A 26,581-nucleotide genomic window follows, 5' to 3' on the forward strand; every position below is an offset into this window, starting at 1 on the left:
GGTTTTTAAATGAACCCTAGTTTCACTCTTGTCTCTCTGGCACCCTACAGGAAAGCCCTGATACAGAATGTTTTACAAAATCCAGCAGCAAAACAAATCACGTTGACATCGCCATTTTACCCTCATGTAAATTGTCTTTTGTAATGAGATGAAGAACTGTAGGGGGTATTTAAGCACACTGTGAAATGTAATAAAACAAGGCCTAAATCTGTGGCTTATGAAAACAGGAAAGCAGATGAGAGGAAGTGGGGTTGAAGAAGGAAGGAGGGGACCTCACTGAATTACCCAATTGAGAGCTGAAAGTCTATCTCAGCAGGAAAGAAAAATAGGAAGGTCTTCTAAGTCTAAGACAAAAGTTACCATGTGTCATGCCTGCAATATTCTGTTCTTTGATAATGTCACAGCTTACAAAAAGAAACCACAGCACAGACACTTCCTTAGTGAAGACAGATATCAGTCCGGAATCAAGGTTAATTTTATCACCGAGCAAAGGTTATGCTGCAGCCCCAATTAAGTGGCAGACTGGCAAGAAGTGGCTGAGTATACTCAGTACTCCTCACTCAGATCCTCTGGATGCCAGCTGGGTGCAGGTCTCTGCAGAGAAAGGTACATGCATCTTCTCAGGGTTTCCTCTGAGAAGCTCCTCTTTTGAGCAGCTCAGGTGTTAGTCTGTCTCCACTGCACCCTCCTTAGCACACAGCTCCTTCACACATGACAATAGTCATGCACTTTGTCCAGGGCAGAGCTTGGTGTCCAGTCGTTCTGCCCAATAAAACCCACCTTGACTTTGCTAACAAAAAGCACCAGATGCAATTGAGTCATGAAGAAAACCAGACACCACCATGGGAAAGGGGCTAAGATGATCTCTTGGTCTCAACGTAGATGACAAAATTCTCAGATCAACTAAAAGGCGATGAAAGGAGGGTGATAGGGTTAAGGGGTTGCAGGGACATTTATTATTCTGTTGAGCTTTTTCATATTAATTTTAGAAGTTCTTTATATACTCAGGATATTAATACTCTGCCTGTTATTACATGGGAAATGTCTTTTAACTTAGCTTATGATATTTTTTTGTTCAGAATTTCCAGTGTATATCAATCTAAATGCATTTGTCTCTCTCTTCATGCATTTTTTTGTATAGCTCAAGGTGGCTGTTTTCAGGGTCACAAATAAGTTCTTCTTTATTTTCTTCTATCTTTATAGTCTTACAATTAGCTCTTTAATCCATCTGGAATTAATTTTTGTGGGAGTGTGAGGTTCAATGCTAACTTTCCCCTACAAATGAGAGCCAGCTGTGCTTTGCTGCCATTTTTCCTTTTCTCACTGATGTGACATGCTACCTTGGCATATATCAAAGGCCCACAGTATGTTTGTGGTGCCACTTTTGTACTCTCTGTGCTAGCCCACTGAGACAGACATCCATTTGTCTGTTTCTGTGCCAATTCCACACTGTTCCAATGACTATTGCTCTATACTCTATTTTGATATCAGGTAGAGTTAAGTTGTCCTTTAAAATTAAGATTAAATTCACTTGCCATAAAACTCACTTTTTAAAAGCATATATAATCAGTGAGTTTTGTTGTATATTCACAATATTATATACTCATCACCACTAATTGATTCTAAAACATTTCTGTCACCTCAGAAAGAAACCTCATATTCATTAGCAGTCACTTTCCATTCCCTGCTCCTCCATCTCTGGCAACCATTAACCTGCTTTCTATCTCTATGGATTTGCCCGTTCTGTTATTTTATAGAAATGGAATCATACAATATGTGCCTTTTGTGACTGGCTTCTTTCACTTAAGCATGGTGTTCTCAAGTTCAGTCATACTGAGGCATGCATTAGAATGTCATTCCTTTTCTATGGCTGAATCACCTTCTGCCTTGTGGATGAAAACATATTTTGCTTATCCAAGTGTTGAGCACATGAGTTGTTTCTACTTTTTGACTATTATGAGCAATGTTACTATGAACACGTGTACACATTTTTGTATGGATGTGTTTTCAGTTCTCTTGGATATGCACTATGAGTAGACACATAGGTCTAAAAGTAAGGTTGCTGGTTATATGGAAACTCAATGTTTAACTTTTTAAAGTACTGCCAAACTGTTTCGCCAAGCAGCTGAACCATTTTACATTCCTGTGAGCATTACACGAGGGCTCTAGTTTCCCCACATATTCACCAACACTTGTTATTGTTCATCTTTTCAATTATAGCCATCCTAGTGGATATAAAGTGGTATTTCAATATGGTTTTGGTTTTAATTTTCTTAATTACTAATGATGTTGGGGATCTTTTCATGTGCTTATTGTCCATTTTTATATCTTCTTTGAAGAAATGTCTACTCAAATCCTTGCTAATTTGTAGATTGGATTTTGGTGTTTTTATTGTTGAGTTAGAAGAGTTCTTCATATATTTTCAGCACTAGACCCTTACTAGATACATGATTTACAGATTTTTTTCCCATTTTATGGGTTGTCCTTTTAGTTTCTTAATTTTTATTTTATTTATTTATTTTTTTCCAGACAGAGCCTCGCTCTGTCACCTAGGCTGGAGTGCAGTGGCACGGTCTCGGCTCATTGCAACCTCTGCTTCCTGGGTTCAAGTGATTCTCCTGCCTCAGCCACTGGAGTAACTGGGATTACAGGCACATGCCATCACACCCAGCTAATTTTTGTATTTTTTTGTAGTGATGGAATTTCACCATATTGGCCAGGCTGGTCTTGAACTACTGACCTCAAGCAATCTGCCTGCCTTGGCCTCCCAAAGTGCTGGGATTACAGGCGTGAGCCATCAGAACTGGCCCCTTTTACTTTCTTGATTGTATCTTTCGAAGCTCAAAGTTTTTGATTTTGATGAGGTCTTATCTATTTTTTTCTTTGGCTACTTACGCTTCTGGTACCATGTCTAAGAAACCATTACCTAACCTAAGGTCATAAAGATCTACACATATCCTTTTTTTTTTTTTAAAGAGTTGTATGGGTTTAGCTATTATATTTAGATCTTTAACCATCTTGAATTAATTTTTGTATGTAGCTTGAAGTACAAGTCCAACTTCATTCTTCAGCATGTGGACAGCTAGTTGTTCCAGAACCATTTGTTGAAACACCTACTCTTTTTTCTATTGAATTGTCTTGGTGACTTTCTCCAAATCGTTTTCTTTCGGTACCATTCTTTTCTCAAAAGTTTCTAGGTTATCATTCCCTATTTTCTCTTCAGATGAATTATAGAATCCAATTTTAAGCTACACAATAATCCATTGAGATCTCAGTTTGTATTACACTGAAGTACAGGTCGGTTTGGGAAGAACTTACATTTTCATAATAAACAGTTTGCCTATTCATGTACATGGCAGGCCTCTTCTTTTAATAAGGTCATTTTTATGTCCTTTAGTCTAGTTTTAGATTTTTTTTTCCATGTGGCTGTTGGAAAATTTTTGTTAAGCTTATGTATAGGTATTGTGTAGATTTGTTGATATCATAAATAAGATCTCTTTTTCCCTATTTTGTCTTACATATATTTATTTTTAATGTAAAGGAAAGCTTTTGATTTTGTAAGTTGGTCTTATATTGGGCACTTTTGCCACACCATCTTATCAGTTTATCAGTTTGTAGCGTATCTTTTTTCTATGTTGCTGATTATATCAATTGCAAACAATGAAAGTGCCATGTGCTCCTTTTTGGATCCTTCATACAACACTGAAGAGTGAAATGGCTAGGTATGCAGGGGCCATGGCAGGAGAGGACTTGCCTACAGAGGGAAAGCATGTGCAAAGATAGTGGGCACTGGGGATGGGGAGTGGCATTCAGGGGTGGGGTTAGTTCTGCTGGGCTGGAAGGTTCAGATGCAGGAGTGTAGCTCTCACAGTGCCCTGTTCCTCCCCCAGAGAAGCTGCCATCTTCAATAAGCATGTGGCTTAGGAAAGGATGCATCAGGCTTCCATCCAGGCCATCAGGGAGGGCAAACCTCACTGCCAGGTCACCTCCTTAGCTTTTGTGTGACATATATTCTGAATGGCTTCAGTGTCCTCTCACTCTAGATAACTCTTAGTTGGGTATGTAGGGGAAGCATGATAATTCTCTGACTATGAGGGGGTTATATAATTGGATCATAATGCTCTGGGGCATCAGGGGGATCCTAGTACCTTCCCAGGCTGGGCTTCCCTGGTAGGGATTTTAGCCCTGGGCACACGGCAGGCATCAAAGCGGAAGACAATGCAGAGAGTGAAAGGTTGGCAGCTGCTGTTAGGATTTCGGCTGCTTAAGGTAACCAGAATCACTGGGTTTTGACTGTCACAGATCTTTGGGGTCACATATGGTTACAGAATTTCCCCCATTTTAGAGGAATGTGAAATGCTGCTCTAAGTAGCTAAATACTGTTTAAAAAATTGAAAACCAAATGGTGACAATAATTTTAATTACTGACCTCTGAAATTTCAAGCTCATTTATACTCAATCTCAATTTGTTTTTAATAGATTATTTATTAAATGTACTTTCAAATTAAATACACAGAAATATAAGCTCGTTAGAGCATGAGCTTAGAACAAATTAGTACCAAATTAATTTCCAGTTCAACAACTCAGTTGAAGTATTGCTTACGAGGGAGGAGGGGGGTGGATTTCAGCTCTCATAAACTGTTGCTTAAAGTAAACAATCTCACTTCTCTCAGTCATTAGTAGAGTTAACAACTGATTTCCAGCTTTAACACCACTTTTGTATCACCTTCAGACAGTTGACTAACAAGTCCGTTGTTCATTCCTGACAGTGATTAACTTCTTAGATTACTGACCATAATTATGAGAACTCCAAATTCTAGATTTTCCAAGGCAATGACAATTTTGTGAAATTTAATTTTTTTCAATATGTCTCATTAAATGTTTAAACAAATGTGATTGAGTTTTTATAACATAAGTCAATACACAGATAATTTCACAACTCAGCAAGACACGGTTGTCACACCATGCATCACGTGGCTGGTTGGGAAATTTGATTATGGGGAGTGGAGGAGATGCAGTCTTCAACCCCTAGGGGTGGGGGGTGACCCTCTTAGCCAGTGACATAGGCAGAGAGAGAGGAGCACAGGCTACATCACCACTAGTGGCCAGCAGTGGCCAGTCAAGACAATCTCCAGGTGAGCCTGTGCCCTGCCCAAGGGTGCACCTCTGCATGCACTGATGCTAAGAGGCAGGTACCAACTAGGCCTTGTGGGTTCACAAACACTTGGTTTTTGGGTCTGAATATGCACACCAGAAAGAGACCCAGCAGGGAGCCATCATGCCTAAGAGGGGCTTGCACCCCAGGGCCCCCTGACCTGTTGATCACTGCATGGTCCTTACCAGCCAGCCAGCTGTGGCCACAGCCCTCTGCAGACCTTCCAACACTGCATCCCTGTTCCTCTCTCTGATTGCCTCAAGGGCGCTAAACTGTATAGCCTCTTTCTTTTCCTCACCCTTATGTCTCTAAAGACATTGCTGAACAAGACCTGGTCCCACTAGGCCAGGCCGTCTTTGCCTAGTTCTGCTGATCCAAGACATTCTAATTCTACCAACAAAACACAACACAGAAAAAGAGCCCCAAACATGCATAACCACAAAATTACATCTTTTCCTTTTCAAAAACCTCTAACCATGTATTTTATATACTTATTACTTAACCTAATGCATTTTCCCACTCCAGTAGAACAACTTTTCCTTCTGTTTAATACTATCAATCAAATATAATGGTGGGTAAGAGGAAGATGGAATAAGAACTCTTGAACTTGAAAATTGGTAGCCCTCAACTCTACGCCATGTGGGAAGTAAAATCAAACGTCTGTTACCCAACTCTCAGTGGACTAGAAGGAAAGGCATTTTATATGCTTAAGTGGTAACAAAGATGGCTTGACCTTGTGATTAGAAAGGAATGCTACCAGACAAAGTCTGTTAAGGAGTATACCAAATGAAAATTATTCTGAATGCCTTCTTTAGGGGAAATTTGTAGGGTCTTCCCAGACTCCTTGCCCTATGCAATGTGCCAAACTATCTTGATTAAGTGCTTGAATCACACAATATTCTAGCCAGAAGGAAGCTTTGGGCCATCTAAGGCCAACCTTTCTCTTTTAGCCAGCCCCTTCCCTGAATAGATGGGGAAACCAAGACCTAAATAACCATCAAAGGTCACAGAGCTGGTTAACGGTAGGGCAGGAACTAAAATCCAGGCCTCTCAACTCTAGGCCAGACACTTCCCTCCATACCTGGCTGTCAGAAACATGCATTTCTGTCAGAAACATGAGTTTCTCTCTCTTTTAGAAAAGAAAAGCTGCCGAGACCAGCTCGGTCGAGGAGACCCTAATCCAGCGGCACTAGAGGAATTAAAGACACACACACAGAAATACAGAGGAGTGGAGTGGGAAATCAGGGGTCTCACAGCCTTCAGAGCTGAGAGCCCTGAACAGAGATTTACCCACGTATTTACTGACAGCAAGCCAGTGATAAGCATTGTTTCTATAGATTATAGATTAACTAAAAGTATTCCTTATGGGAAACGAATGGATGGGTTGAAATAAAGGGATGGGTTGGGCTACTTATCTGCAGCAGGAGCATGTCCTTAAGGCACAGATCACGCATGCTATTGTTTGTGGTTTAAGAACACCTTTAAGCAGTTTTCCGCCCTGGGTGGGCTGGGTGTTCCTTGCCCCATTCTGGTAAACCCACAACCTTCCAGCGTGGGTGTCATGGCCATCACGAACATGTCACAGTGCTACAGAGATTTTGATTATGGCCAGTTTTGGGGCCAGTTTATGGCCAGATTTGGGGGGGGGCCTGTTCCCAACAAAAAGCTATCACCTAAAATCCATACATGGGCGGAATGCTTTTCCTGAGTACCGCAGAGCCTCATTACAGTGTCACTCATGGCATCATAAGAAGGTGAAGTCATTTCCAAACTCAGAGAAAAGCCCATAAATAGGAGGGGTCCAAGGGTGGGTGAGCGTACATGTGTATGGGTGTATGTGTGTCTATAGGTGTGTATGTGTGTGTATGTGGGCACGTGTGTATATTTGTGTGTGTGCATGTGCATGGGTATGTATATGGGGTGCATGGGTGTGTATGTGTATATATGCATGTGTGTATATCAGTGTGCATGTGTGTATATTGGTGTGCATGTGTATGTATGCATGTGTATATATATGTATGTGTGTATATGTATGTGTGTATATGGTGTGCACATGTGTATATGTGTGCATGTGTGTATATGGTGTGCATGTGTGTATATGCATGTGTACATCAGTGTGCATGTGTATATGTGCACGTGTATATATATGTACGTGTGTATATGGTGTCTGTGTATATGTATGTGTATATATGGTGCGCATGTGTGTGTCTGTGTGGATGTGGGTGTGCATGTGTGTATATGTATGTGTGTATATGGGTATGCATGTGTATGTGTGTGCATGTGTGTATATGGTGTGCACATGGGTATATGTGTGCATGTGTGTATATGTACATGTGTATATGCTGTGCGTGTATATATATATGTTTGTATGTGGTGTGCATATGTGTGAATGTGTGTATATGTATGTGTGTATATGGTGTGCATGTGTGTGTATATGTGTGTGTATATGGTGTGCATATGTGTATACGTGTGGATGTGGGTGTGCATGTGTGTATATGTATGTGTGTATATGGGTACGCATGTATGTATATGTGGGCACATGTGTATATTTGTGTGTGTATATGTGCATGTATCTGTATGTATATGGGGGTGCGTGGGTGTGTGTGTATACACGTATGTGTGTATATGGTGTGCATATGTGTATATGTATGTGCATATATGGGTGTGCATGTGTGTATATGTGTGTGTGGGTATGCATGTGTATATGCATTGTTTGTATATGGGTGTGTATGTGTCTGTGTTTCTGAGGGTGTGTATGTACATGCATGTCTGTTGCCAGCCTGCATTTCAGCATGACTGCAGTCAGGTCCTTGTTCCCTTGCACGCAAGCCCCAACATACTACATGTTTGCTTGAGACTAAAACAAGGTGACAACGCATCTGAGCAAAGAAAAAGTGACTTTGCAGATCTGTGTGTTTCTATAACTGGGCTACATTACACTTAGTCCTGAGAGTGTGCAGGGCAGGATTGTGAAGAAATAAGTCACCACACCCATCCTCCGAGCATCTCTGCTCCCATGTCCATAACAAGAACCATGTCTGGTTAAAAGACTATAAAGAACTAACCTCAGGGGCCACTGAAATCATTTTGCTGTGCTAGAATTCTGCAGAGAGAACAAACGCTTACAAAATCATGTTCATAGTCTTCGAGACCTCCAGGCAAACTGGGCCTGGGAACAGCACGTCTGCAATAGTGAGATCACTAGATCCATCCAGAATTGGAAATCTTCGGGTTGAGTCTCTCAGTTTTTAATCTGTATAATGGGACGGGCACTTAGTTGTCCAGAGTGTTGTGGATCAAATAAACATGACATGGGGACGCAATTCATAAAATGTAAGGCATTGTTACAAATCTGGAATACGAACATAAATATTTTAAACCCACTCTGCTGTAAGCTCTATTTTCCACCTGCTATTTTCTTCCACACTGACCCATTGCTCAGTGTATTTTTGTTGAATGAATGAATGAATGGACGTGCATGAGAGAAATCGACCCATTAGAGAGAAGGGAGGGTTATTTGCTTATACCCTGTCACTTGGCTCTAACTCCTAACTGCAAATTTTCTTGGATATTGTGTGAAAATGCACACGAGGGGGTTAGCAGGGGCAGGGGTCAGAAGACCTATGGGGCCATTTGCAATTTGATGGAGACACACAGGCCTGAACAACTCAGTTATCAGCTGCATCCCAGCTTCTCATCTGTTCTCAGAATCTACAAGGGATTTCAGAAGGAACATATGGTACAGCGTGGGGAAGAACTGCTGTGAAATGATCACTGGCACAGCAGTGGCCATGGCTGGCTGACTTCTCCAAAGCCCCGACTGCGTGCCAGGCTCGGTGTCTGTTTCATCGTCACATCCCACAGCTGGTTAAGTGCTCGAGCTGGGATTCGAACCTGGGTAGTTGGACTCTGGCTTGTGATCCTAACCTTGACGTATCCTGTCTCCAGACAGAAGGTCTATCTTACAGCCTGCCCTTTCCTGACAATTTTATGGAAGAAAAGTCACCAAAACAGTGAGTTCCTCTGGGAACGTGGGTTTGCCCCTTGCATCGTTTGGCTCCCAAAGCATCTCTGTTATGGGCACATTATGTCATATGTTGTTAGAATGTATGTTCCCTGAGGACAGGGGCTGCATCCTCCCTTCTGCAGACTTGCCACAGAGTATGGGATGTTTACTGGTCTGAGTTCAGTTGGGCCTTGGAGTGATGCACTTAGTGAATCCCCAGAGGCCTGTTCTGGCCTCTCCTCTCCTCATATTCCAGGACTTTGGTTCAGCTGCTGTCCCCCAAGAGCATTCTCTAGGTGTCTCCCATTGTAAATGAATGCTACCCGCTTCCCCAATCCACCCCATTTATAGACTAATTTCATTACAACAAACACCATAGCCAGAAACGTATAACCGAGACTCAGTGTTTTGTTCCAAGTGAACTGGAGGCAGTGTAGCACAGCGTATAGGAGCTGAGACTCTCCCATCCAAGAGCTACCCAGGCCTGATCCTGCTTAGCTTCCAAGATCAGATGAGATCAGGCTCATTCTGGGTAGGGTGGCCTTAGACTAGGAGCTCAGATTCTAGAGTCAGACTATCTGGGTTTGAATCCTTATTAACTGTGGGTGTGGCCTAGTTATTTAACCCCTCAATGTCTCAGTATTCTCATCTGGGTATAAAGATAGCAAGAACTGATTTTTGGTGAAGATCAAACAACAGAATATATGAAAAGTTCTGTGCACAGTGTCTTGCCTATTGTTGATATTTACTCAATGTTAGCTACCACATTGGACACTATCAGTAAACATTTGTTGAATTAGTGCATGAATGAATGACTGAATAAACATAGGCATGTGTGAAAAGGTAGGGCTGTCACCACTGTGGAAGGTGATACTGGCCTAAGAAATTTGAATTTGACGGAGGAGGCATTGGGGGAAGCTGCTGATGATTTGGGAGGCTCAAAATGTAAATGCAATCTTGTGATACAAATAGAAAGATGTTTTAGAAGGATCATTCAGGCAGGTGCGGGGTCTGGATTAAAGCTAGGTTATACTGGTAGTCAGGAGAAAAAGTCAGGTGGCTAAAACATCTTCCAGCTGTGAGGAAGGGAGGGCCTGAGCTGGTGCAGCCATGTGATGGTGGACAGGAAAGGGTATGGAATGTGCTGTGGAGGTAGGAGTCACCACGGGACTTGGGTGAAGACCCAAGGGAGAGAAGGCACTGGTGTTGAGTGCCTCGGCCAGTGGGACAGCAAAGCAGCCTGTGAGGGAGAGGCAGGCAGGGAGAGCCGGTGAGTTAGGTATGTGTGGAGTACAGCAACAGCAGGGAAATTCAATCCATTCTCAATGATGTTTTAAGAAGAATATGATGATGAGCCTGGCTTGTGGAGTCCTAGTTAGGGAGGGGGAGTCAGGCTAGCAGGATTGGGGGAAAGCAAAATGAAGAAGCAGATAAGCTATAAGTCTGCCTTTTTCATGGTCCAGGACACATATCCCTCCTGTGCACATGACTCACAATCTTCCTGTGCCCAGCTATCACCAGACCCCCAGCTGACAGAAAATTGCAATTTAGTTCACTGCAACCTTGGCATTATCAATATTGCACAAAGCTTTCTTCAGCACACTGGTGGCACAAGCACCATCCTATAAAATCTCCAGCAAGCCTTTGTCTCCTTGCAGTCAGCTCCTCTCTTGCTGGCCTGCCCATTGCTCCTTTGTAATGTATTTTCCTACGATCTCTAGTAAATCTCCCTTTCTTTACCTACAACTGTCTTGGTAAATTCTTCTTACCCCCACGCCTCTGGCCCAGATAGTCACTGTGCACCTGCAACACTGCTTACACTTGATACACTTAAGAGATGTGCATGATCTCTGACTTTCCCCTTCCCTCCAGAATTATCTTTTCATCTCGATTAGATGCTTTCTAACTGTAATGAACTGTGGTTAACTCCTGATAGTCATCCGCCCTGACGTGTTTAGTCCAAGCCAGTTGTAGAAGATACTATCCCTTTCTGACAATCAGTAGTTGCCATGGAAATGAATGGGATGTCACCCAAACAACACTTTTGGCCAAAATATTAGATTCTATCCTTACCTGATGGTCCAGCCTCAGTTCATCTCAGCTGGTCTCCTTTGAAACTATCAAAGCAAATGCTCTCTATTTTTTCCAGTGAGAAATATATACCACGAATGAAACATTTTTGGGTGCTGATCATGTCTAAGGGGAGACATGTTTCCTTCCTTTCATTCCGTGCACCTGGCCTCTGCTGCTATCTCCTCTCACCCGGGCTTCATGCTGTTCCACAAGAGGCCCCTGCCTGACCCTGACAGAGCAGGGGACCCTCCCTCTCCCCTCCTGTTCCCTCTGACTACGACTTCATGCTGGAGCCAGCGGGTGCTTTTCAAAGCCCAAACATAGTCATGACACGCCTTGGGGAAGGCCTTTATTGACCTCCTAATGTTCCCCTATCACAACCAAGGCTATCACCATGGCCCTCAGGTCCTATACGCTATGACTTTCATCAGCTTCTAAACACTTCCTTCCTCTCCCCCACCACCCCAAGTAAAACTCAGCATCAGCCTGGAACGTTTCTCCTCCTGTCCCCTGGTTCATGCCTCCTCAGCCTCCAGCTGTTGGTTCAAATGTTCCTTTCCCCATAAAGCCTTCCATGATCCCTCAGACCAGATTAGGGCCCCGTGGCCTTTCCTCTGGTGCACTTAGCCCAGATGTTAATTATGTTTGTGCTTACCAGGATAAGGGCAGTCTTCTTCCTCTAGCCTCCCCTCACCCATGGGCTCCCTTGTCTGTTTTTAATCCCTGCTGTATTCTCAGTGTAAGGGGGCATGGGAACAGGTCATGGTACCTGCGTAGTGCAGGTTCTTGGTTGACAAGATGCATGTAACAGACGAATGTATTCCCTCCAAAGCACTGACAGCATCTAGCCTTTTTGGGGACCTCTGCCAGCCTTTCAGAGCTGTCTTTTGGCATGGAAACAGCAGAAATGTCACGCGGATAGTCTCCCGCAGGCCTTATTAAAAGTAACAATATAAAACATAATCTCCCCTTAGATGTGGGCAGCAAAGGATAAAGCCACAAATATTTCATCCTGTCAGGACAGTCGAGAGAAAAGATGTGATTAACTCCAAAATTAAAATCAGCCACTCTTCTGAGTCAACCAGCTTATACCAATTGTTGAGATATTTGAAGAAAAAAATAGCACTATACACTATAGCCAACAAAAAGTGGTTCTTATTTTATATATAACTTTAAATTTAGGAAAATTCCCTGTGTGCTGACTTGAGCAGAAGAGGAGATGAGTCAGCAAATTTCTTTTTGTTTTCCAGCCTGATTCAATAAAAACAAAACCCTAAAAGCTGCATCTGGGTCCTCACCACGAAAAACAATGCAAGGCCTCGGACTCTCCTTAAGGGGCTCCTGCTGGAAGGACCAGCTGCTCTGGGCTGTGGGTTTTAATTAGTGAACAACATTGTTCACTCCCTGTCTTTACCGTAACAAGGCTGACTGCTTGGAAAGGCATTCAAAGGAATGGGGGAAGGGAACTGCCGGGTTAAAAGAAAAGTCACCATTTTTCTAATTATAAAAGCAACATGTGCTTGATGCTTCTGGAGATTTGGGGGTGCCAATTAGTCTAGCTTTCAGTTGCTTCCCCAGTGGAGATGATCCACAGAGTCAGATGAAGATCAAAATACAGCATCAGCTTAATGACTGCCAAAAAAGAGGCTTCTGGTATATTCTGGAGAGGATACTAGTTTAGGCCTAGACAGTAGAGAGGCTTCCTGCAATTTCCAACTTCCATCCTCCCCATGCCCCGACCTCTTTCCCCTTCTTCCCAGCCAAAGCCTCAGGACCCATCGTGGGGAAGCTAGAGATGAGGAACACTGCTGCCTAGAGGACTCCATGGAGGGAGGGAGGGACAAGTCTCACCCACTACTGACCTCAAGGGCTGCCCAACACAGGGGCTGCAGCCACTCCCCAGTTAGCAGGGACCAGGGATTTTCAGGGCCTGTCTCCTCCCACCCTCTTCCCTGTAAAGAGACAGTTCCACGGGGAGGACCGGGGGAAGACGAGGGGAATGGAGCAGACATTCACCCTTTCACACAGTAACCACATGGAAAAGGAGGAGAGGAAAAATGTGAGCTCCTGCTCCTGTGCACATGTGAATCAGAGAACCCAGAAAAGCAGAGTCCCGCACCACGTGGAGACAAACACTATCAATGCCCTGGAGCCCTTCCATCCGGGCTGTTTACTAAGATGCCTGGATATGTAGACTTCAGCTTTTGCAACCCAAGTCCCAAACAGACCTGGCAGTTGTTGAACCCCGGTTTCTCTAGTCCTCTATTTCTTCGTCTTCTTGCTTATTGCATTTTTCCTCCCAAGTGAGAAAAAAGGGGAAAAAGTACTGTGATAGTGAATATTGAGTGTCAACTTGATTGGATTGAAGGATGCAAAGTATTATTCCTGGGTGTGTCTGTGAGGGTATTGCCAAAGGAGATTAACATTTGAGTCAGTGGACTGGGAGAGGCCCACCCGTCCTCAATCTGGGTGGGCACCATCTAATCAGCTGCCAGCGCGGCTAGAATAAAGCAGGCAGAGGAATGTGGAAAGACTAGACTGGCTGAGTTTTCTGGCCTTTACCTTTCTCCCGTGCTGAATGTTTCCTGCCCTTGAACATCGGACTTCAAGTTCTTCAGCTTTTGGACTCTTGGACCTACACCAATGGTTTGCCAGGGGCTCTTGGGCCTTCAACCACAGACTGAAGGCTGCACCGTCGGCTTCCCTACTTTTGAGGTTTTGGGACTTGGATTGGCTTCCTTGCTCCTCAACTTGCAGATGGCCTATTGTGAGGCCTTACCTTGTGATCGTGTGAGTCTGTACTCCTTAACAAACTCCACTTCATATATACATCTATCCTATTAGTTCTGTCCTTCAAGAGAACCCTGACTAATACTAATACAGATGCCTAAGAAAAAGAAAACTAGTAAGGGAGATTGTAACAGAATGCACAAAACTATTCAAATAACTTTGAATGCATATTTTACACATTCTAGAGATGTCTGTATTAGACAAGCACTGTTCACCATCACAGATCGTGGACGTTTGGAAGACCGGAGCCTATTGTTGTGGTATTTCTAAGATCTCTCTTTTCTGTTTCTTTCTGAAATAACTATTTACACTGTGGAGATAGCCTCAGTGCTGAGTCTGAAAACATATTTTAAATGAGATCTTAGGGGGGTAAAAGAGGACATAAACGTCAAATGTGAACTCATGGCCCTGCCCATCACTTATTTATGAGGTTGATCCACAGATCTTTACTTTAGGACTCCATCTTTCTCTGTACTCTAGGTTCTTATATATCCATCTGCCTACAGAAGACCTTTACTTGGCTGTCCTATGACAAACTCAACACAGACAAACCAAGACTCATCTCCTCTGCCTTCCAACCAACAACTGCTCCTTAATGGTACCAGTGAGAAACAAATTGCCCATCCAATGGCCTAAGCGGAAGGGAAAGTCCCACTGATGACACCTCCCCCACCCTCTATTCCCTGATCCTGTCTCCTTTGACTTCCCAAGCACTCTTGACTCTGGCCAATTGCTGACCATTCCAAGGCCCACTTCTGTAGGCAAAATTTTCACTAACTACAATGGGCCCATAAGAAATCTTCCTGTCTTCTGTCTACCAATATTCCTACCAATCTTTCTTCCATTCTGTCATCAGAGACCCTTTCTAAATCACAGAACTGAACAGGCCATTCTGCTGCATGAGAACTTCCTATGGCTCCCAAATTTCAATAGGTAATGTTGAAACTCTTTAGTACGGAAAGGTTTCATCCCCACCTTGGTCTTCTTCTTTGCCCACTTTTAAAGACCCAGATTAATGTTACTTCCTTAGTGAAATGGCCTCCAAAGCATTAAAATCAGCCACAATTAAAATACCACAGTGGTATTTTGTACACATCTCCTATTATAGTAATTACATTAAAACATGTTTTTAAAATGTCTTTAAAATGCTCTGTGCCTCTCAAGCAGAATTTATATGCTGAGGAATATATTTTAGTCAGCCTATCTCCCCATAGCCTAACAGTGTCTGCAAACAGGAGGTGCTGAATAAATGTCTGCTGAGTGAATAGATGAAGAAATGAATTTTACATGGCATCACCTAAGACAATGCAATGCTAGATGGATAATTTTATTAAAAATCTATTATATGCAAGATGCTATATGAGGCTCTATGGGGTTAGGAAAGGGATAGATAGCATTCTCCACTCACAAAAGCTATTAAAATCACTATAAGAAACAGTATAGGTTATCACAGAAGAAATACTATCAGTTATAATACTTTTAATCTGAAGATATTAATGGATTAAATTACCTTAGTAGATACACTAATGTTGAACTATCCTTGCATTCCTCAGTTGAGTATAATTTGGTCAGAAGTGTTTTTAAAATATGTACGGGATAGGGTTTGTAAAGTTTACTTAGGATTTTTGCAACTATGTCAATAATTGAAACTAGTCTGTAGGATTCATTTTGTGCATGCTCTTTTTCTTGTTTTAGAAGCTCCTTCCACACCCTCCTTTAAAAAAATTATTCTTTTTTTCTCAGGAACTATTTGTTTCTTATATGTTAGTTAAAACTCACCAGCTAAATCATTTGAGTCTGAGCTTATTTTTGTCAGTAAATATTAAAAATACTATTAAAAATTTAATTTCTTTATATAGTTATATTTAAATTTTCTCTTTCACCTTGAACCAGTGTTAATAATTTTACATTTCTAAGAAAATAATTAGTATTGTTCACAACATTCTTGTGATTTAAAAAATCTCTGAATAAAAATATTTATATCCCTCTTTGCATTCTTAATATTATTTACTTGGGAATTCTTTCTTAATTTTATAAATGTTTTGTCCATTTTATGAATATTTTCAAAGCACCAGCTTTTGGTTTAATTCATCTTCTCTCTTGAGTTTTTTTTTTTTTTGGTCTTCCTTTTCATTAATTTCTGCTCATTTAAAAAATCTTCATTTCTGAGAGAGGTATATTTAAATCTCCCACTCTGTGAATGTGTCCAGACATTTTCAGTGACTTGCTTTATGAATTAAGCTTATCAATTTTACATCTAGAGACTTTTCTTTTGAGGAAAAATTGTAAAATGCTGTCAGTATTGAAAGCTTTTTTGGTAACCTTCTAGGAACCAAACAAGTTTTAGCCCATAATGTCTAATCTTTAATGCTTTTTTGTTTTGTTTCGGATTTTAAGAAATCCTTTAATTAGGAGCTGGGCTAAAGCTTAGTTCTAGATGAATCTATAATTAGATTTAAAAGTTATATCTGGATTCTGTCATTTATTGCTTTATATATTTTGAGACAATTTTGCTAGCATATACAGTTTCAAATTTCTTTTACTACCTTTCTAAGTTGCTCCTTCTATCATTACAGAATTACCCCCTTTATCCCTATTAATGTCATTTTTGCCTTAAGGTCTAGCTTCTCTGATGTTACCACTGCAGCAGGTTTTTTTGATTAAGATTTGTCTACAATATCTTTTCCCATTCCTTTTCTTAGTTCTCACAACCATTTTATATTTTGGGTGTGAATCTTGTAAAAATGATGTAGCTGGATTTTATTTTAAATTCTAAGAAGATTATGTTTTCATTTTTACAAAGAGATTCCGTCTATTTACATATAATGAGATTAATGTGTTGACTCATTTTTATCTTACTATTTTATGTTTTTCTATTCTTTAAATAGTTATACTTAAAATTGCAGGACACACTCTTATCAAAATCTAAAGTTAATCAGCATGTCTATTATTCTCCAGTACAATAGAAATTCTTAAACCATTTTAAATCTATTAGCTCATCTGGTTTTAAACCATCCAAATTTGGTCACTGTTGCAACAGTCATTTTAAGAAGCTTATTTAAATTTATTCACATGCATTATTTTGCTTACTAGTGCCTCTGACTTCCTGTCCTTGCTGCTGGTGATCAGTTTCCTTCCTACTGAGCTATTCTTTGTTAGTTACCCTTTGGTAGATACCTTCGTTGGAATCTGAGGGTAGTAATTTCTCTCATCTTTGTATGAAAATGTCTATTTCATTTTTATTCTTACAAAATAATTAATGAATATAGGATTGAGACTGACAATAATTTTCCCTTAGCTCTCAAGTTTTAATTGCATAGTTACTAATGAAAAGTTTGTTGTTGGTTTAGTTGTCATTATTTTGTACAAATCTCTCTTTTGCCTCAAGTGGTTTTAAGAGTTCATCCTTGGTGTTCTGCATTTTCATCATAAGCTGTCCTGGAGTATGTTTAGTTTAGTTATTCTAAGTTATCCACCTCCTTGGTGGATTTTCCTCAAGACTCATGTCTTTCCTCAATTCAGGGACAGGCTCGTCACACTCTGATTAAACACGGCTTGTTTCCTGTGTGTGTTTTTAAATTTTATGTATTTTCATTGTGGAATTTCTATTAGACCCATTCTGTTCTCTTTAATTTTTTTTCTCTGATTTTTCCATTATCTCTTATGTTCTCAGAAGTCCTAATTCTTGTTTCTCTTGTCTGCTGATGCTTGCGTACAATGGCTTTTTGCATTGTGTGGCTTGTAATTTTGATTTGGGGCTCATCTTTAATATTTTTATTACTTTTTCTTCCATGAGGGCATCTCATGTTATCTGGGTTATAGAAATATTCCTACAGAACTATTTTGGGTTGGCTTATGTCTGGGCCCATGGGAGTTTCACTGATGTGGGACCAGTTTTGAGGTCAATATCTTGACTGGGAATTCCATTCCTACGCTGGTATTAAAAATTTGGATACAGGCCCAGACTATTCCCAACATCCACACATGAGACTAACTGGGGTTTCAATGTCTTCATTTTTTATGAAGTCTTTTTTCAATCCAAGACACCTGGCAAACAATTCTTCCTCCCAGCCCCCATCCCTGGATTGGAAGAGTTCTTTTTGTCTCTTTTTCACAGAGGAAAGCAGCTCTCCTGGGGATCTGGCTTTTGTGGGATTCTCAGTTGCAGGCGGTTACTTCTCTTTTTCCAAACCCAAGCACAGGCCCTCTTTCTGGGTCTTGAATAGCCCTTTGGGTCTTTGAATAGTCCTTTGGTGAGCCCCAACTCACCAGCCAGTGCTCAGGAATAACATCCCCTCTTTGTTTCTGCCTCTTGGGGATTTTGCTGACTCTCTTTTGAGCTTGACCAGGCATTAGCAAAAATTCTTAAATGTTTATATTTTATCCTGGATTTCCATGTGTTTTCTTTGGGCTGGGAGAGCTATAGCAGCTCATTCCACCAAGTTCCTGGAAGGCTGCAGGTATCAGCTTGCAAGTGCCAAGTGTCAAACAAGTGATAAAGAAAAGTGTTGGTGTCATGCAGAGAAGGGAGGAATCACTGCAGACAATAATGGCTACTTGACAAGCTTCAATGATAAGGGAGAAGCATAAAGCCTGCCTCAAGCTCATCCTTTCTAAAATACCCACAGTTCTTTAAAACAAGTAACCTTCCTCCTTCCCAGAGGGCAGCGACTCTGTCCTATTCTCTCTGAATCCCCATATTCACATGTGGGACAGATCAGGGAGAGTACACAGTAAACATTTGTTAAAGCAACAAATGAAGTGAGCATTTTGTCCAGGACACAGCTAAAAGTTCAAATACCAGAAACACTGCCTGAGAGGGGATAAATGTCATGTTACAGTAACACCCACGATATAGAATTGTATCCACATTGTGGATACATTCAGAATAGGTTAAGCAGAATCAGTTTTCTTTTAAAGTTCTTTAAGGCACCTCAGAGTTTAATGTAGCCAAGTTCAGTCTAGGCATGGCTGCCTTCCAAGCCATCTCTAACTGGCTAGGTTTTCTAAAAAGGATTTGCCCAAATGAGGATCCATAGTCCTTGGAAGGTGGTTTCAAGGTTCAGCTCTGCCATAAAGCCATTCCCTCAAGGGCTGTCCGTGCACATACCCGGCCAAGGCTGGTGTTTTGGATTTTCAATAGAACGCCTACCACTAAGGGACACACCAGCGCTTCTTGGGGGGGCCTAAGTTAAGAATCAGGGCATGTGATTTTGCTCTGAATAAAATGGCTACAAAGTTTAAGCACAGATCCAATGGTGTAAGATTATGGTGATCCCAACGTGCCAGAATTACCGTGTAATTTCGAGCGAGGGAGACATCAGTACCGTCTTGCAGATAGTGGGTTTCCGTGAAACTGCTGGCAATGAGACCTCTGCGGAAAAATAAAAACACCATAAAAAGATGAGTGCAGAATTGCATTGATACATTGTTGTGAATGTCTAGGCTATAGGGTAGCAAGATTGTGACCTCCTTTTTTTTTTTTTTTAACAGATAATCCAAGGAGGCTCCCATTAGGCCCTTCCCAGTTTAGGTTCTCCGGGGAGAATTCAGAGGAGACTCAGACAACAGAGTCAGATATGCATCCTCGGAACAATAGCCCACACACTCAATGTAGAACCCTCCCTCTCTCCCTTCCTCCCACCTCATTCCCTCATGCGCACACTGGGTGCACACACTTGCAAACGCACACATGTGTGCACACACATATACTCTTCCATGAATAGTACAGGCAGATTTCCAATTTGGGAAAATCTCCTGCTTGGAAGTCACAGTCTCCACCAACTGGAATCAATGGTTGAACCACCCGATGGGAAAATTATTCTGATCCGCAGCAGTGCCCCTGCTGGCTCCCCCGCAGGTGAGAGAACCGGCTGACAATATTGAAATGTCACAGAAGAGAATAGAACAGCAACGAAATGCTAAAAGCAGCGATGTATGTATGAGGTGAGGAAAAATGATTTTGCACACCCTGAAATATTGAATTTCTAAGATAAATTGAAAGGGGGAAGAAACCCCCTGTTTATGCTAACTATTAATAAAACTGTATGCAGTCTACCAGAACTTCATTAAAGATTGCAAAGCATGGGTTACTTAGATTTTAAATTATTTTCCAATGTCTTACATAACATGCACTATTTTATCCTGTTCAACACAACCACAGAAAGTATTTCCTGTGTAACTACCGCTGCCAGGTGCTAGCTGCTGGGATACAAAGACAAGTAGGAACAGCCCCCATCTTGATGACACCACGAGCTGGTAGGGTGATGGGTGACACAGAATCCAGTGTGAAGGGAGCGATCACAGAGTAGAAACAGAGTCCTTCTGAGGCAGGAGAGTAAGGTCTGGAGGCAGGGAACATAAGGTCGATTCATGCTGACTTTCTAGAACTAAGTCAAACGGAAACACTTCAGCTATGACAGGAAATATCCTCTCCATTTACATAGGGCGTACGGTGATTAAATGACTTTGTAACTTTACCTCATCCCCTTCATTTACATAGGGCGTACACGAAGTAACCAATGGAAACCTCTAGAGGGTATTTAAATCTCAGAAAATTCTGTAACAGGGATCTTGAGCACCTATGCTTGGGCCCCCTCACACCCTGAGGAGCGTAATTTCATTTTCAATAAATCTCTGCTTCTGTTGCTTCATTCTTTCCTTGTTTTGTTTGTGCATTTTGTCCAATTCTTTGTTCAAAACACCAAGAACCTGGACATCCTCCAGCAGTAACACTTCTGGGTGCGTGGATGTGCTTTACCTGGAGCCTCCTGCAAGGGAAAGGCTTTGCATAGGGAGCCGACAACTACTGGGCCCTAACGATGGAGCAGGAGTCGGCCGGGCCCAGGACGGGGTGGAAGGAGAGGGGAAATCCTGGCAGATAATGTCAAGGTCAGGGCCTGAAAGGCCTGGAGTCTGGGGAGCTGGGCTGGTGGAAGACACAGAAAGGCTCTAAACAGAACCTGGGTTTTCTGTGTCTGGACAACAGGGAGTCAAGAGTTGCTTTAAATACTGAACTTTGTGGATGGTGAAGGTGCTGCCTGCCCTCGCCTGTCTTCAGAGGAAGACACTCTCCACTCTTCACACAGTTTGGTTCTGTGCGGGGCGGGGCGGGGCTCCTCCACTCTTGATCCGGAGATGAACACGTGACCCAAGCTAAGCCCATCACAAATCTTCCCTACAGCATGTTGAGCTGGGATGTCTGGGGATGACGTCTTTCTTCTCTGTTCTCAAGGCTCTGAGAATGTGGCCACCATCTCCATCCTGGTCCCTTACTTAGAAAGCTAGTCAGAGAGAACAAAGCTGTCACCCTCAGGCAGGGACAAAAGGCAGGGAGAGGGAGATGGACCTGTTGCCCATGGGGCCTGCTCCGCCTCTCCTCCTCCTCATAAGTCCCTCTCTTCTGCCTACGCTGGCTGGAGCTGGGTTTTGCAACCAGAGTCCTGATCAGTATGGCAGGGAAGGAAAAGAAGCGGGAATATGCAAATGTCAGAGATGAGAAGCACTTCCTTACACAGTCAGAGTTCTTAGACCTGCTCCCAGCCAAGTTCAGAACTGAGAGTCAGCTCCTTGTTTTACATGGATTGCAATATGTTGAGGATATGCCTGGCTTAAATCAGTTAGACCCCAATGGCAGGTCTCCGCTACAGTCTACTTAACAGCGAGTGTTTGAGAGAGTGTGCGGAAAACATAAAACACAGATGGGCCCTCACACTCACTGGCAAAGGCACGTGGGCCTCCCAAGTGCTGCCCCTCACTCTCCTCAGCAGTGCACACATCGTGCCAGAGAAAGTTGCCCTCCTTGGCAGCGGTGAGCTCTCAAACCCCTGTCTTCTAAGCTCACCTCCTCTGAGCTGCCAGAGGGGCTGCCTGGGCAGGCTCATTCACAGGGCACCCCGGCCCTGTCACGCAGTCAGGAGCAAAGGAGAGGAAGAGGGGAGGGAGAGCAGGCAAGGCAGTGGGAAGGTGACAGGGCCCTGAAGAGAAGAGTGTGAAGAAGGGGTAGTCCTTAGTCACAGGCAGAGAGCTCCAGGAGGGTGGAGGAGTCTAGTGACCTTGACAATGGAGATGCAGCAGGTGAGCTCAGGTCAAGGTGACAGGTGAGGTGAACGAATGTTCCACAGCACAGTTGCAAAGGGAAGCAGAGAGGCGGGATGTGAAAACCAGAGATGGGGACTTGAGGGGAATAACTGGAGGGATGGGGCTGAGAGGGGACATGGGCGAAGCTGCAGAGGAACAGGCAGAAGGATGCAGAGCACAGAGAGATACACACAACACAGGACAATGTGCAGAGCATGGGGTAATGACACAGTACGGGAGAATGCACAGAGCACAGGGAGAGAATGCACAGAGCACCGGGAGAGGAGGCACAGAGCACAGGGGGAGGCACAGAGCATGGAGGGGAGGATGCACAGAGCACGAGGGATGCACAGAGCATGGGAGGATGCACAGAGCATGGGGAGAGGATGCACAGAGCACAGGGAGGATGCACAGAGCACAGGGGGAGGCACAGAGCACAGGGGGAGGCACAGAGCATGGAGGGGAGGAGGCACAGAGCATGAAGGATGCACAGAGCATGGGAAGATGCACAGAGCACGGGGAGAGGATGCACAGAGCACAGCGAGGATGCACAGAGCACGGAGAGAGGATGCACAGAGCACAGGGAGGATGCACAGAGCACAGGGAGAGGATGCACAGAGCACGGGGAGAGGATGCACAGAGCACGGAGAGAGGATGCACAGAGCACGGGGAGGATACACAGAGCACAGGGAGGATGCACAGAGCATGGAGAGAGGATGCACAGAGCATGGGGCAGGGATGCACAGAGCCCGGGGTGGGGATGCAGAGAGCAGAGGCGGGGAGGATGCGGAGAGCATGGGGCGGGGATGCACAGAGCATGGGTTGGGGGAGGCACAGAGCACAGGGAGAGGATGCACAGAGCACGGGGAGAGGATGCACAGAGCATGGTGGGGAGGATTCGCAGAGCATGGGGGTGGGGATGCACAGAGCACGGGTGGGAGGATGAGCAGAGCATGGAGTGGGGATGCACACAGCACGGTGGGGAGGATGCACAGAGCACGGGGAGTAGATGCACAGAGCACGGTGGGGAGGATACACAGAGCATGGAAGATGCAGCTAAGGATGCACACAGCCTATTCTCGACTGAGCCAGAACCCATAGTGGCCTCAATAGTCTTAAAAAAGAGCACACGGCTGGGCACGGTGGCTCAAGCCTGTAATCCCAGCACTTTGGGAGGCCAAGGCAGGCAGATCACGAGGTCAGGAGATCGAGACCATTCTGGCTAATACGGTAAAACCCCGTCTCTACTAAAAATACAAAAAAATTAGCCAGGCATGGTGGTGGGTGCCTGTGGTCCCAACTACTCAGGAGGCTGAGGCAGGAGAATGGCGTGAACCTGGGAGGCAGAGCTTGCAGTGAGCTGAGATCACGCCACTGCACTCCAGCCTGGGCAACAGAGCGAGACTCCATCAAAAAAAAAAAAAAAAAAAAAAAGGAACACACTTGACCAGCTTAAATATTACAGAGAAAGGAAAGCAAGAATTTAATGTAGATTAAGCTATATTAATTATTACTTATATTATTTACTATGTACTTGTACTTCTATCACATACTTTATTAATATTTTAGCAATTCAGGTCTTAACAATGTTGAAATCTTATTTGAATGAAAAAGGTATATAGATACCTAATATTAAGGGGAGTGATGGGTGCAGACATTTGTAGAACAAAGATACATCATTCGAAGGCTTCTGACCAGGCTTAACTGAAAGCTGGTTTGGACAGATGGCCAAGGAGAAAAGTCATTTTACGTATGAGGGAGAGAAAAATCCATCAGGAAAGCTGGGGATTAGAGAAAACGAGCTTTTGATAGACAACTGTCAGCAAACTGGAGGACAGAGTAATTTTAGGGTTAAACCGCAGTAAAATTAATTAGAAGGTTTTGAAATGTGACTCAGAACAGCAATACAAAGCCCTAAAACTACCCACTGCTCCTCATCATCATCCAAGTGTCATTGGAGCTAAGCAGAAATACAACCACAGTCATGCTTGGAGCTCTGGAGAGTTCTTAAGCACTGTGTTATGTTTTCTCTTGTCTAAGGAGAGTGGAACAGGGGCTTGTGCTTACAGCCCTGACCATGTCCCACTGCTGCTGAGGCACTAAATGATATGTTCCTTTTCGAGTTTTTCTTATGCAGTCTGGAAAAGAAATGTTGATTTACAGATAAGATGCAGTCATACCACTTGTGTACATTTTATCTTCTCAAGATATTTTGAAGGCAAGAGAGGGGAAGGGGAAAGGAAAGACAGGAACAGGAGGAAAGCCAGCAAAAATTCATGCTCAGCATACAACAGAGTCTTGCAAAATGCAGGCAGTGAATGTTACGTGCGCTCACCACAAAAATGGTAACTGGGAGGTAATACATTTGTTTATTAGCTAGATTCAACTATCTCCTTCAAAACAGCATGGTGTACCCAACAAAAACACGCAATAATATGTCCATTTAAATACCTAAATACCTAAATAAATACCAACTCCCCCCCGTCCAAACAAAAGCCCCAAACTGAAGATGGGCTTTCCGTTGATCAGCCCCAGTGCTATGAGCTGGAAAAACAGGCAGCTTCCTTGGTTTTCTTTGAGGGGTTTGAATGAGAGATGGAGGGAAGCAATGTGACCTGATATCTGAACTCCTTCCCAGCTCTCCCTTCCAGGAATCTGTGCTTCTGCAGCCAAGACTCCAGGTGTCATGCGCTCCACACCCTTGGGAATGAACCCACCATGCAGGGCTTTGTGTGCCCCTGCTCTCTGCTCTGACTTCCTCAGGTCCTGCTTGGAGATCATGCTGCCATCCCTGCTAAAACTCTTTAGTGTCTTCCTGTTGGCCCTGGGGTGAAATCCCAACGCCTCCCGATGGCCTCCGAGGTGCTTGCAATCTCATGCTGCCCACCCTCCCACCACACTGTGCTCACTTTTCCCTCTAGCTCATGCTACTCTAGCCAACACTGGCCTCTGGTTGGTTCTAGAACATTCCAGACCCTCTCCCTCTGAGGGCCATTGCACCTGCTGTGCCCGTGTCTGGAACATTCTTTACATGGCTTTTCATGTAGCCAGCACCGTTTCATCCTTCTGCTCTTGGTTTCAGTGTTGTCTCCCCAGAGGGTCCTTTCCTGATCTCTTATCTAAAGCAGCCCCATCACCACTATTAGCCCCCATCGTAGTACTCCTTTGGTTTTCTGCCTGGTATTCCTATTTTGTTTATGCGTCTCCTTACTTATTTATCTCTACCTTCAAGAATGTGAGCCACAGGAGGGCTCCTTGGTCATCGCTGTATTCCCTCACTTCCAGCCCTGCAGAGAGCCTGCATCTCCTCCTGGCTGTAAGCATTAATAGCTGCTAAACACTCACCCTGGTCCAGGCACTGTGCTGAGCCCCTGATATCTCATTTAATCCATATATTATCTGGCCCATGGATATTATTTTTTTAATCCCTATTTAAAAGAGGAAACCAAGACACAGCAGGGTCAAATGACTTGCCCAAGGTCATGCCATCCATGACAGTGTCCGGGTGGTTTTGCTTTAGAATTTGTGCTCTTAACCACTGTGTGGCGCTACCAGACCTTACAGGATGGTCAAGCAATATTGACGGAGTGTTTGCTGCAGGTGCTGTGCTAAGTGCTGAATACATTACGTGTTGAGCAGATGAATACATGGATGAATAAGTGAATTTGAGGAGCATGCAGCAGGCACTGCCCCTTTTGCTTCCGGCTTTCTGCTCCTTCCTGGGTGATACACGTCCCACATCTTTCTCCAGCACCATGACTTGCCAGGGAGCATGGGCGAAACTGAGAAGGCGCTGGATGGAGGTTTTCTAAGATGTGTGCCTAATTTAAAAGGGGCCGGGAGTCAAAGTCCCCTGGAGAGAACTAAGGGGGGTGGATGGACAATGGCAGTATTGGAAATGTGACAGCAATGGCCTTGGAGCCTGCAGATTTCCCCAAAGAGAAAATCCAATTAGATGGACTATCTTATGTCAGCAAATGAAAACAGAAGGTGAATGCATAATTTCATGAGAACATTCTTTTTCTCTGCTTATTGGATTAGGTGATCTAACAAGGTACTCTGCTTCTCTCAATACCAGGAAGTAAAACGCATTTTAACTGTGCCAGGAGTTGATTTTGCTATTTGCCGTTTGTTGTGGGATGACACGTGACACCTAAATATTCTCTCATTTAAACAATATCTAGCATGCTGCACAATGGGAATAAGATGCTCCAGGAGGCCCCACTGGTGAAGGACACAGACCCAGAGTGGTCAGGGCTCCATGACAGGGACACGCCCAAAGCACTGCTGGAGCCCCAGGAAAGGCTTCCAACCCAGAAGTCAGCCTGGGGAGGGGGTGCCCAAGGGAGCCAGGAAAGATGGGGAAGAATGAGCTGGGCTGGTGGGGAAAAGGTGAGGAGAGGAATGGGAAATGGGGAGGAGAGCATTCCAGTGAGAGGGGACTGCATCCTCAAAGGCATGGGGGTGCAGAAACAGCA

The 26,581-nt window shown here is 43.6% G+C and overlaps 1 protein-coding gene across 3 annotated transcripts in view; it reads right to left on the bottom strand.

The window, feature by feature from the left end:
• The window catches only part of ADAM12 (ADAM metallopeptidase domain 12), a 377,010-nt gene that overhangs the window by 123,275 nt on the left and 227,154 nt on the right, over positions 1 to 26,581 (bottom strand). For all 3 annotated transcript variants that reach the window (XM_019034886.4, XM_019034889.4, XM_063710574.1), the window contains exon 4: positions 19,320 to 19,398. In XM_019034886.4, coding sequence (XP_018890431.3) covers positions 19,320 to 19,398 — 79 coding nt within the window. The remainder of the gene's footprint in view (positions 1 to 19,319; positions 19,399 to 26,581) is intronic.

The sequence above is a fragment of the Gorilla gorilla genome, chromosome 8 (genome assembly GCF_029281585.2).
Source record: "Gorilla gorilla gorilla isolate KB3781 chromosome 8, NHGRI_mGorGor1-v2.1_pri, whole genome shotgun sequence".
NCBI lineage: Eukaryota > Metazoa > Chordata > Mammalia > Primates > Hominidae > Gorilla > Gorilla gorilla.